This window comes from Elaeis guineensis, chromosome 11, assembly GCF_000442705.2.
Source record: "Elaeis guineensis isolate ETL-2024a chromosome 11, EG11, whole genome shotgun sequence".
NCBI classification, from domain to species: domain Eukaryota; kingdom Viridiplantae; phylum Streptophyta; class Magnoliopsida; order Arecales; family Arecaceae; genus Elaeis; species Elaeis guineensis.
The window spans coordinates 113,248,349-113,260,959 of record NC_026003.2 but is presented as its reverse complement, the minus strand read 5'-3'; the positions used below and the strand labels follow the sequence as shown (position 1 = coordinate 113,260,959).

The following is a 12,611-nucleotide window of genomic DNA, read 5'->3' as shown; positions in this document are numbered from 1 at the left end:
GCAGATCTTAACAGAACCTAGGAAAATTTAGTTATGCAGATTCAATTAGGATGTGGCTCGATGGTGCCTGGTTATGGAATTATCATGAGTATAACACAAAAAAATACCAATGTGAACAAAGCATTGAATACCACAAAGGAAAACAACAATAAGTGCAGGTTTAGGACAGTATGTGCATAAGGTGAGAAGATATCTCGTGTCCTTTAAGGAAATGAAAATGGGAAAAAAGGACATATCCTGCAAATTTTTTGATCAATCAGCAACCATGCAATTGAATCACAGATGAAATAGCATCCATGCACTTGATCTCGATGAATCACCATGATCATGGTGCAGTCTAGGAAAATATGTGATTTATTAAGCCAGATTGAATTCCTAAGTCCCTCAGCTTCCTAATTTGAAAGCATCAACAAAGAGACCCAAGCATACACCAGCTTTCCAGTAGTTCACCATCACCACCAATGACTGCAATCTCCCAATGGGCATAGTGAATGGTTTTCTGTACATAAGCATGCCGATACCCTCTATAGCAGCCACCACAACACCGGCAACCAAGACATCCCAGTCACCAGTCTGCCCTAGGATAGTTGCCAGGGCATTGGCTGTATAAAAACCCAAGAGGAGGAGAAATATTTTCATGGGGAAATTCTTTCTGGTAGCATTCAGCTTCTCCAGAAGCTGTCTCGCCGCAGCACGGACTATTGTGCCCAATCTTGTCCTGCCAAGCCCTGCATTGTCCCCTTCAGGGCTATCTTGATCATCAGTGCTAGGAGATCCACCAGTGTCCAAGGCAAAAGCTAGCCTCGATCTATTGCTTCTCATCTGCCGGCTACAAAAGACCAATAAGGTAAAGCCTGTCAACATGACATTCAGTTTCACAGGGTTTGTGTCTACATTCCAAACATCATTAAATATTATCCTTCAAAGAAAAGAAAGATGACAAAAACTTACATAAGGATCAAGCAAATTAAACCATCACACTTGTACTGTTTCTTCACTTACTAATGCACGACTTTAAAAAAAATAAAAATAAAAAAAAAAGAGCTTGCATGAAATTGATGAAAGGGTCCCAAAAGATGGCATAAATTTATAAACCAACAGAACTTCCTTTAAGATGAGGGCGACACCAGCTCATGACAAAACTTACCATTGATGTTTATTTTGAAAAATAAGAAGCTGTTCAGTGATTAATAAAAAGCTAATAAGGATATAAACATCAACAATAATAGTAATCATCCTCTACAAAGCTGTTAATTTACAAAAGCTGCTAGCTTTATGTAGTCATATATAGTCATGGGAAAATTAATACTGCATGCCAAAGTTTCTTCCAGCCAGATTGATTTCCACTATTGATGGCTAGTGTCTCGTGATGAATCTATTAATATTAATCACTACATGCATTGACAAGTTCAGTTGGAAAGCAACTCCGAACATAAACACAATGGCCATGTCATCAATCTGGGGTCACGTTATGCACTGGGCTCTACCAAAGTTTTATAACTTCATTTAGCCATAACCACCTCAAGTCACTTCCCACAAGATCTATCCATGTTTTCTCAGGTCTTTAACCCTCTTTTCAGACACCTGATACACATCCAGCCTTCCCCTCTACAAGAGTTTGAAACTCCTCCCAGGCATGATCGCACAGTTCCTATTGGATCTCAATTCCATGATCCATTAGCTGACATTTCTGCAACTCTAAATGATAGAATTCACTTCTTAAGTACCATTTTATTTTTATGTACACCACAAAGGTACATCACATACATTGAGATAATGAAGTAGGCCAAATTAAAGCATATATTCTGCTATTGTTTTTACCCTATCTATTTCCCCTTTCTCTGACAAAGTTGTCCATAAAGAAATACACATACTGGAGTTTTCTTGGCTATATGTATATTAAATCCTAGACCAGCTATGTGTTTCACATGCTATTTTAGTTCAAGTAATATCTGGATCCACATTCTCTGACCATCTCCAGGACAATTTTAGCAATCAGCCCTAATCAAGTTAAAGTGATACATCAAATAATGGTAAATCACCAACTTTCAATTTATGTAAACTTTGTGGTCCATTACAAAAATCAAATAGGAGTGCAGACATAACTGAAATGATTGATCATTGCATAATAATGCAAAATATGGAAGTTTACACACAACATTCTAAGCCCAACAACTTCAAATGGCTTTTTGAAGAATCTCCCTCTAAAAGGACAAATCGAATGAAGCAGATGTTTGAGTTTGGACTTGTGATGTACAAATAAATAATGAATACGCCTATAGACTTTTCCAGAACTTTATACCAAAACTGAAATTCAAATATTCATCTAGAAAGGAGGCCAACAAGAAAATCCCAAAATAAAGTAGTGAAAGTGCAGTGCACATTACTCCTTGCTCTGCAAAGAATCATCCTCTTAATAATGTTTTAAGCTTGTCAAAGAACATCATGACCATGGAAGGTTATTGTGGTTCATTTTCCAGCCTAAATGATCTAGAAAAAGATGTCATTTTGTTCTCAGCAATAAACATGAGTTACAAGGCCTATTCCTGCTCTTTCAACTAAATCTATTAGTTTCCATTCTCCATGTCCAATTTATTAGTTTCAATTCTCCAGGTCCTCTTAAGTCAAATGTTCGATACATCAAACATTATCAAATCTGCTTCTGCCAGTCTAATGTAAGCCTTCAACCTTTTCTCTTATGTACCATATATGCAGTTTATACTATGTGGTATACAACCTCTGCAAGAGCATGTAATGTTAGTCACATAAGGTGTAGATTACTGCTATTAGTGAGCTAGATATACAAGAGCGAGTATTAAACGAATTTGTGGTTAGTGATAGGTAATCAATGGGGATACTTTTCTTTCTAGCCAATCTTTTTAGCCACAAACACTGATAAATTATGCGAACATTTCCTCCAGATAGTGTTTGCTACTTGGCAAGACACAAAATCCTTAATACATGACATTCATCATTTTTAATGCTTAACCATCAACATTTTCAAGATTAAAGCATATAGCCTTCAGAATAACGCGTTAGTGGAATGTACAGGGTGATTGCAGGATTGGTGATATGGGCTTGCACATATGTGATGGTGGACCTCAAGGGGCTAGGAAAACCTATGGTCAGGTTCAAGTTGATCACTTGCTATCCAGTTTCAGAGAACATGACAAAGTGGGATGCCTACTTGACCTGCCTTAAGGTTTAAAGAATAGTGTAAGATGTTAGGGAACATGTCCCTGTAACCTGAGGTCAAAGGTTAAGGTTCGTGTGGACTTAAACTACGACTTTAGCTTTATATTTGGCTTCTGCATACATGTTCTAAAGCAATATATCTTTTAAAATGGTGAATGAATTTTAATTAAATCTAACAAGTAATACACGATAGCGGGGAAAAATGAGGTGCATCGGTGTGAATATTCAAACTACGGCTCTTAGTATTATCTTTTGATTTGATAACACATCAAAGAATTGGACTAATATTAAATATGAACCAATAACTGTTTGAATAAGGGCATGTTACAATTAATCTAGCAGTTGACTAGACACATATAACCATTTATAGAGAAAAGAAAAGAACATAAAGAAATGAAGAATAAAAGGATGCAGAAATAACAGGGTTAAAGGAAATAAATTGTACCAGGCTCTAGCTTCTTCCGTTCAATGAAAATCGACTCAAAAAGCAACATCTTTAACAGAAATGACTACAACTTAAATTAAAAAGGAAAGAAATGATACTTTCATATAAGTGCCCACACACGGACCAAAAGTTTGACACTTAGAACAGCTGACAACTAAGTCCCCAAGATGTACAGGGAAGTGGCTTTTGGCATACACCAAATAACAATGCCAAGTAACGGTGGGAACTGATGTAGAACATGACGTTCCATTTTTGATGAGCTGAGGAATGTCTTACATATGTCAAGAGTCCAAAGGGCCAGAACCTCTAAAATCCTCAAATTGTGGTGTCCAACCCACACTGTTTCATACTCAAGCCTTCTAAGGGCCTCAATCACTAGAGCAAGCAGCTATAGACCATTACAAACTACTATTATTTCTAAAACAATGGATGACCTACTAGAAAAATTTATGAAGAGTTACTGGGAAAATATCAGTAAGGTGAAACCAATTAGTCCCTTCCGATATGTTCAACATTTCGTCGATCATTTGGTCTACACCCCCAGACTATAGTAGCAATACTAGCAAAACAAAGAGGCAAACTAGCGAAAACATAATCTTGCATCATATGAAAAGGAAGAGAGAAAATGAGGTGCTCAATATGTGAATCCTATGAAAATAAAAAAGCTATTTTTATCAAATCGGGAACTAATGGACGTCATGTGAGGGTCATCACAAGGAGCTTGCATCTGATTCCTACTAATTTAAAGAGGTAGCTCCCTAACAAACGCTGTTCCATATTTCTGAATCTATATTGCCGTTCCATATTTCTGCATCAATGATCTTATAATAGAAATTCTACAATTTTCTTTTTTTATTCAAATAGACACCCCATAACACGTCACGAATCTAATATCTACGAACGTCAAGAAACAAACCTTATTTCATGAAACGGTTTAGGCCTGGCACCAAACTCCACAACCCGTCTACCAAGATGAGTTCCAAGGCTCCAGCAATCGATCGCTCCACAACTAATCACAGAAGAATGATGCCTTCCCAGGCACTCTCGATTCATCGCTGGCGAGCCCCGCTGCACCACGACCGTCGCCATTGTCATTTCTCAATCACATAATAATCTACACCAAAAGAGAATGCATCAAGAATGGAGATTTGGGACCCGGATTGGAGAGGGAGACTCTTGCAGTAGAGATGGAAGAGGCTTGGGGAGATGAACGGACTCGAGGCTCTCGCAGTCTCGCATAGTATTTGGATTTTGGAAACCCTCGGTTCCTGCCTTGAGGGACTTGGGACAGTCCGCAGCCATGCGATTTAAGCGGCTCAGGTGTTCGACCGGTGGTGCCAAAACGGAATTGGCTCGACTTGCGGTGCATTGCGGCTAATCGGACTCGTCGAGCCCGCTCTGTCTGAAGTTTGAATGTTTAGAACGACGAGAACCGCAAGAAGCTAGGCAGTATATTTGTCTTTAGCATTTATTTGGTTGCAAGAAAAAAAAACCTGAAACATATATTTTTTTTATTGAGAAAACTAGTTTTGTCTATCTCTTTGTTTCAAGAGAAAATTGATTAATTTGAAAAATTCACAACTAGATGACCAAGAAATATTTCTTTCCCCAACTAAAAATTACTTATTAAAAGCTTTAATTACTTTAAAAATCTTAGATTTTTTTGATAGTTTTCATTTTTATTCTGAATTTCAATTCGTTGCAATCAGGTTCTTAAATATCTATAATGTTGTAATTTCTGCTCTGAGTGCTATTTTTATCTGATGATCATGACAGAAATGTTATATGCTATCATGTGACACAGTGGAAGTTGATGTGGCATAAAATTAACTGACGTGGGATCTTAAACTTCTTCTTCTTTCCCATTTTTTCCTTTTAGCTATGTTTTTACTTTCTATTTCAATATTTTTCCTCCGTCATTTTGGATCATGACCCATCTGAGAAGACGAAGATGGGAGAACAAAGCATGGAGGATTAGGATTGGTTGTTCTCATCTTCTTCTTGACTTCTTTTAAAATTTAGATTTTTCAAGATTAGTTTGTGAGTTTATAAGATTACTTACAAGTCAAACGAACCAATAATTCGAATTATTACAAACCCAAAAGCCCTATCAATTACATAATTTTTCAACCACATGTAAATAATTAAAAAAGAGATAACTAAGATCTTTGCAGTCTCAAAGTTTAAATTTTTCAATACTTAATAAAAAGAATGATGATGGAAGCAGTCTTGGTGGTGGTTATGGCCTCTATAGAGAAGGATTTAGAGATGATGATGGTATAGATGGAGGTGCCAATGGTGGTTTAGGAGGTGGTGGAGTTTTAGAAGAGATAGTGATGAAGAAAAAGTAATGATATTGAAAATAGAAATCCTAGCTCAAAGAAAAAAATGGAAAAGCGTTTAGGATTCCACATCAGTTTCTATTACGCATCACATGATAGCACTTGATATTTTTATTATGGTTGTCAAACAAAAATAGTACTAAAAAAAAATTTATAATATTATAAAAACTTAAAGACTTGATTGCAACGAACCGAAGTTCATGATAAAAATAAAAATTTTTAAAAAATCTAAAATTTTTAAAATAATTAAATTTTTATTAAAAGATCGGTCCACAATGCCATTCTTATTATAATCTTGATTATATTATAACAGAGAGGCAATCATATGGATCTTGATTAGTTTAATATATATATATATATATATATATATATATATATTTTTGAGCTCAAGTGGGGCTATAATTCTGTCGTTGCCTACCCTACCCTATGCTAACCCACTGAGCTCTCAAAACTACTCAAAGCAGCGGTTGATGCCGACTTTTTGTTTAAAGGATGAGAGATAATACTATCTTAGCAAGATTTTGATATTAGTTTAGTTTTTATAAATTAAAAAAAATTAATAAAAAAATATCTAAGTGAGTTTAAACTTAAAAGTAGCTATTCATAAATTTTTTTTTATTTGAAAGATAACTTAAAAGTAATTATCCAAATAAGATAAAATGACCCAATTGCCCTTGCTGTTATAAAGCAACACTATACTATTATAAAATAATATTATACTATTATAAAATAATACTGTACTATAATAAAAATAACACTACACTATTATAAAGTAATACTACACTATTATAAAATAACACTATATTGTTGTAAAATAATACTATAATAAAAAAATACTATACTATGATAATATAATACTATCTTATTGTAAAGAAATACTATATTAATATAATATAATAAAGTAATACTGTATTATTATAAAAAATACTATATTAATATAATGTAATACTATCTTATTGTAAAGGAATACCGCAGTATTTTAAAGAGTATAAGAATATTAGAATAATTTTAGTCAAAATGGATAGTTGCTTTTAACTTATGTTTGAAATGGATAGATACTTTTATATAAAATTTATTTGAGAAGTTACTTTTCAGATAAAAATAGAGCTAAAAATTTATCTCTAATTTTTTATATAAGTTATAACCCTCCCATTGTCTACCTTACCCTATGCTAACCTACTAAGCTCTCAAAACTAGAGTTTTGCTAAATAGGGTCAAAGCAACAGCTGACGCTGACTTTTTGTTCAAAGGACGAGAGATGATACTATCTGAGCAAGATTTTAGTGTTAGTTTAGCTCTTTTTTCCCCTTTCTCTGGGTATAATTGATGAGCCATATGAAATGGAAAAGGAGAAATAAAACTCTTTTATTTAGGGTGGTAATGCTCTACAAATTTGACATTTATTTTATTTTGTTTTATAGTTAGAATTGCTATACCTCACACAAAATGTCTGTAATTAAAAGAAAATCAAGGAAACATATTATCATCCCAATCGGCAAAGGAGGGAGCTTCAAATATTCTTTCTAAAAAGGGTAGAAGGTCTTGCTTCTAAAAATAAAAAGTTTAAAAGTCTGGCTCAATTACTCTTATTGGTTGTGTACCACCTCGTTTTTTTTTCCCTTTTATGGATGACATTTTTGGAAAAATTGAATCGGTAAGAAAGTTAGGTAAAAAAATGCGGAACTGTATGTATTAGTTCAAATAAAAAAAATCAATATGTATTAAAAACTGATGATATCCTAGACATCCAGCAAATATTTCTTAATTAATCTCATGCATGGCACAAGGCAGGTTCTTCTTCAAAAGACCACTGACATGAAACATGATGAGCCAACGTTAGCCAGGGTTCATATTGCCTTTTGCAACACATTAATCTGTAATCTGCAACACAATGTAAATGAATTAATGGAACTTTTGTTTTGTTTTATGCACCACAACCTACAGAATCCAGAGCCTATTTCTGGATTTCATTAATTTCTGGACTACTGGCAGTTCGTATTGTACAGATGAGAATTTAATCCACCTTGAATTGAACCTGCTTGCATCAGAGATTTCATCATAGTTGCTGATCAAATTTTATCTTGCCCAGGTTTGCTGCCCTAATGTTTGCACACTGACCATGCGTCTGCACAACCCTATCAAAACCTCCTCAGCAAGTCAATCCTGATGAGCAGACCAAAGCCTGAGAGCCTTCAAGACCAGTGCTTCGGAATGCTTCAGGCTGCAAACATGACTTGAAGTTCACCAAACTCTGGTGTAGAAGGCGGTAGGTTCCATCGATACCACCAATGCAAGCAGCAGGGAGAAGCACTCATGCTAATTCTTGCAATAAGTCAGACTGATGAGCTATCAAACCATTTCCATATTTTCTCATATGCCAGTTCAACCTTTCTGCAGTAGCATAGATTTCATCTGTTTGTTTGTGAGATCTATCACCTGCGAGAAACACATGAACTTGATCTCTGACCTCAATCCAACTACAACCAGGGTTTTTATGCATCCCCTTCTCCTTAATTATCTGTCTTGTTCTAACTAAACCATCTTGTCTCCCTGCAGAGGCGTACAAGTTTGCCAAAAGAACATAATTACCAACATTACCTTCTTCCATTTCAATAAGTCTGTTTGCAGCAATCTCTCCCAACTCTACATTGCAGTTAATGACACAACCACCAAGCAGTGCACCCCACAACACAGCATCAGGCTCCATGGGCATACTTTTAATTAGCTCATATGCTTCCCTAAGCTGCCCGGCACGACTAAAAAGATCAACCATACATGTGTAGTGTCTCATATTAGGCTTTATATCATAGCTTGTCATCAGATGGAAGTACATTCGGCCTTCCTCAACAGTTCCCCCATGACCACATAAACATAGAACAGACAGGAAGGTGATCTCATCTGGCCCGATCTTGCCCTCCAGCAATTTGTTGAAGAGTGCAAGGCCTTCCTTTACAAGCCCATGCATCGCATACCCCGCAAGCATAGTATTGTAAGATACCAAATTGTGTTGTGATATTCTATTAAATGCAATGCTTGCAAGCCTTATATTCCCACATTTGGCATACATGTCCACAAGGGCTGCTCCGATATGGACATCAGCCTCATGGTCATATCTAATTGAGTGTGCATGGACCTGCTTCCCTCGCTCAATGGAAACTAATCTTGAGCAAATAGGCAAGATCATCCCAATAGTATAAGTATCAGGCATCAGCTTTGTGGTTTGCATTTCAAGAAACAACTGCAGAGCCAATTCATTGTGTCCATTCTCCATGCAACCTGCAATCAGCCCATTCCAAGTGTAGACATTAGGTTCAAAGCCATCCTCTTTCATCATTAGGAGCAGCTCCTGGGAATGGCTTACTTGATTAGCCCGAGCATAACCAGAGATCAACACATTCCATGTCACTGTATTCCTTTTGCCTATGTCAAAGAAAACCAACTCTGCAGCCACAAGATCTTGGCATCGGCAGTACAAATCAACCAATGCACTAGCCACAAAGGCATTGGAATGAAAACCTCTTTTCAGTGCATATGCATGTATCGCCTTACCCTGTCCAAATGCATGCAAGGCTGCACAAGCTGCGAGAATACTCCCTAAGTTAAAGGAGTCGGCTTCAACCCCTTCCTCCATATGCATGTGTCTAAACATATTAAGAGCTTCCTCGAAGCTCTCATTATCAACTAAACCCGAAATCATTGAGTTCCATGAGATTGCATCCCTCTTTACTCCATCAATCTCCATGCGATCAAACAGCTCCTTGGCCTTCCTTAACTCATTGTTCTCACAGTACCCTACTATCATTGTATTATAAGAGACCAAATTTCTTACTGAGTACCTCAAGAAGAGCTCTAATGCACTGGACATATCGCCACACCTTCTGTAAACATCAATCAATCCATTAACAACAAAAGCATTACCCATGAGCTCATGCCTCATTAAATAACCATGAATTTCCTTGCCAACATCAAGTGCTTCCAATCTTCCACAAGAGGGCAAGACACTAGCCAAAGTCTGCGCATTTGGCTTAACACCAGACTCTATCATTTGAGAAAGCAGCTCAAGAGCATCTTCGTCATAGCCATTCTGAGCAAAGCCTCCAATCGCCCCGCTCCATGAAACAAGATTAGGCTTAAGATTACCCAACGACCACATGCTCTGCAGAAATTCCAACGTCTCAGTTACCATTCCATTGGAAGCACAACCAGCAATCACAGAGTTCCACGAAACACAATCCCTTTCAGGCATTCCCTTCAGAATCTTCACCGCATCATCCATAGCACCACACTTGCCATACATGTCAATAAGAGCATTGCCCACGTATACATTCAAAACGAATCCTTTCTTCAAGACAAAACCATGCAGACCCTTGCCCAAGTCCAGTGCACTCAGCCCGGCACTCGATTTCAAGACCACGGGAAACACGAAGAAATCCAACTCAACTCCCTCAACCAGCAATTCCTTAAATAGAAAAAAGGCTTCCTCAAAGAGCCCATGATCCACATAAACAGTCAGGATGCCAGCCCATGAGTGTATGCTTCTTAGAGGCATTTTCTCAAACAGTTGGAGAGCAGGTTCCACCCCATTGCAGCGGCCGTACAAGATAAGCAACCTTGTCTCAAGGAACTCACGGCAGCCACAGAAGCCTCGCTTGAGGGCATGGGCGTGGATCTGCAGGCCCAGCCGGGGGCAGAAGCAGGAATCAACGGCAAGGGCGTAATCAGCCGAGTCTGGGGAGAAGTCCTCCCAAAGAAGTGCTTGAAAGGTGCCGTGAAGGTGGGGAGATGTTCTGCTTGAGCGCTGGGGGATGGGATTTTTGTTGGGGAGATTTGGTAGTGTGGAGGAGGATTCTATGGTGAGGTGGTGTTTAGACGACAGTGTGTTCGGCTTGTGCTGTCCAATTGATGCGTGAATTGGAGAGGATCGCTGATGGTGAATAAGAGGCGACGCAGTAGCGGGGGCTGCTGTGGCGGCCATCGTGCGGCCTGCCACAACGTGCCAGTAGAGCGGAGCCTTTAAAAAGAACAGCCGTCACAACGGTTCAGAGAAGCCGTTCTCGTTGTCGTGGTTCCACACTGGCCACAATTGGATTAGTGGCTTGGGCCCGTCCTTCCAACGAGAGTTTATTGGTTAGAACCAATTTACCGTATATATCGTGAATCGTTCAATAAAAAATTATTATATTATTTATTATTAAAAATAATTAATTATTATCTAAGTTTAATTGAAAATTTTCATTCCACCTATTATTAGAAAAAAATTTATTATTATCTAAGCTTAGTTGAAAATGTTTGAATGAAAAACATCCAATATTAGCCATGATTAGCTAGCTGATAATTTTTGTAATATTGAATGAAAAAAAAAAATTTATTTTTTTAAAATGATATGATAATTTTTTATTGGATGGTGTAAGATACATGTGATAGAACAATTCTAACCAATAATTCCTCCCTTTCAACAACTTAAAACTTTTAGACTAAATATTTGTATTAGAGTATTGTTGGTTTTGGAGAGAATTGAAAACTCAAAATTCTCTCCAACCAATTCCAACCAAACCTCAATTCTAATTTGTTGGTGCATTAAATTGGTCTCGAGACACGTGACATAATCATATAAGATCAAAAAGACATCAATCTGAAAGTGCCAGATCCCAGCAGACCAATTAACCGGTTAGCAAATTCAGCTCGGACTTTTACTGACATGAACGAAGGAGGCCCTTGCATTCTGTCCGGATGACATCTCAACTAACAAAGAAATGTTCGGATTAGATATTTACCGACTTGAACCTCGATATCTCACTATCCGGGATGAATGTTATGACATCTCTATTTCATCTCAGTCGTCTATCGAGGTAAACTATTATAATGACGGACTTAATTGTTCTACAAACGTCCGAGATGGTTTCCTCAACCAAGCCACAGCTGGCCACGATCTCATATTCAGCTCATATACATAGTTGTGCGCCAGCTCACTTACAGGTGGCTCTCTAACCATCTAACAAACTCTTCTAATGGTCTAACAAACTCTGAAACGGCCCCCTCAGTCCCTCTATAAATAAAGGGTCAGGGATCTTCCATCGGTAAGTTCTGCTCTTTGAAACTAGAGAAGACTCTGTAAGTAAAAAATTAGGCTAAACTCTTGGCTTTCATCCAGTTCTCTTCTAGTTCCATTCAATCTCTCTTGCTCTTTCACTCTTTTTCACCCTTGTTCTCAAGGCTTGAACTGACTTAAGCATCGAAGGGTCCAGAATTGGAGGATCTCTATCCAATTTTTTGACTGATTTTACAGATTGGAGGAGTTTTCGCCAGATCGCAAGAATCGCTCCGACCCTATCTCACTCAAGTCGATCCATTCTACTCTAGATTTCGAGCCTTGCAGCAACAGATTGATGCTAGAAAGAGGGCCCCCCTGATTTCTTTTGTGGAAAAGATGGTTAAAGCATAAGCTCAATATCCCTCTCCCTCCGCTCCAGAAGGAGCACCTGAGGTGCTACCACAATAACCAATTACTGTTGATCCTCAATAATTTAGCTTCCTTGTTCAATAAGTCCAAGCCCTAACAGTAGCTGTTCAACAGTTTCAAAAGAGGGAAGAGCAACCATTGAAAGAAGCTCCTCTCCCAAATGCTTTGT

The 12,611-nt window shown here is 37.6% G+C and overlaps 2 protein-coding genes across 3 annotated transcripts; both read right to left on the bottom strand.

Annotated features, from left to right (window-relative positions):
* Positions 1-271: 271 nt before the first annotated feature.
* LOC105054105 (ycf20-like protein) lies at positions 272-5,007 on the bottom strand. Of its 2 annotated transcripts, XM_010935534.3 has the most exons (3): positions 4,857-5,007; positions 4,557-4,754; positions 272-829 (listed from the first exon to the last, which is right to left on the bottom strand). In XM_010935534.3, the coding sequence occupies exons 2-3, from the start codon at positions 4,733-4,735 to the stop codon at positions 385-387; spliced, it is 624 nt and encodes a 207-aa protein (XP_010933836.1). In that variant the 5' UTR covers positions 4,736-4,754; positions 4,857-5,007; the 3' UTR covers positions 272-384. The 2 variants fall into 2 exon arrangements, with proteins under 2 accessions (XP_010933836.1, XP_029123074.1); XM_029267241.2 differs by having other exon boundaries at positions 4,557-4,976.
* Positions 5,008-8,293: 3,286 nt separating this feature from the next.
* Positions 8,294-10,957, bottom strand: LOC105054107 (pentatricopeptide repeat-containing protein At1g20230-like). Its single transcript, XM_010935536.4, has one exon. The coding sequence runs from the start codon at positions 10,955-10,957 to the stop codon at positions 8,294-8,296; it is 2,664 nt and encodes an 887-aa protein (XP_010933838.1).
* Positions 10,958-12,611: the final 1,654 nt, after the last annotated feature.

Bases quoted from the DNA above. Each gene is read 5' to 3' on its own strand.
- LOC105054107 (XM_010935536.4), bottom strand. From the start codon at position 10,957: ATGGCCGCCACAGCAGCCCCCGCTACTGCGTCGCCTCTTATTCACCAT.
- LOC105054105 (XM_010935534.3), bottom strand. From the start codon at position 4,735: ATGACAATGGCGACGGTCGTGGTGCAGCGGGGCTCGCCAGCGATGAAT. The intron at 830-4,556 runs GTTTGTTTCTTG...GGTCTTTTGTAG, and splicing joins AAACCGTTTCATGAAATAAG to CCGGCAGATGAGAAGCAATA.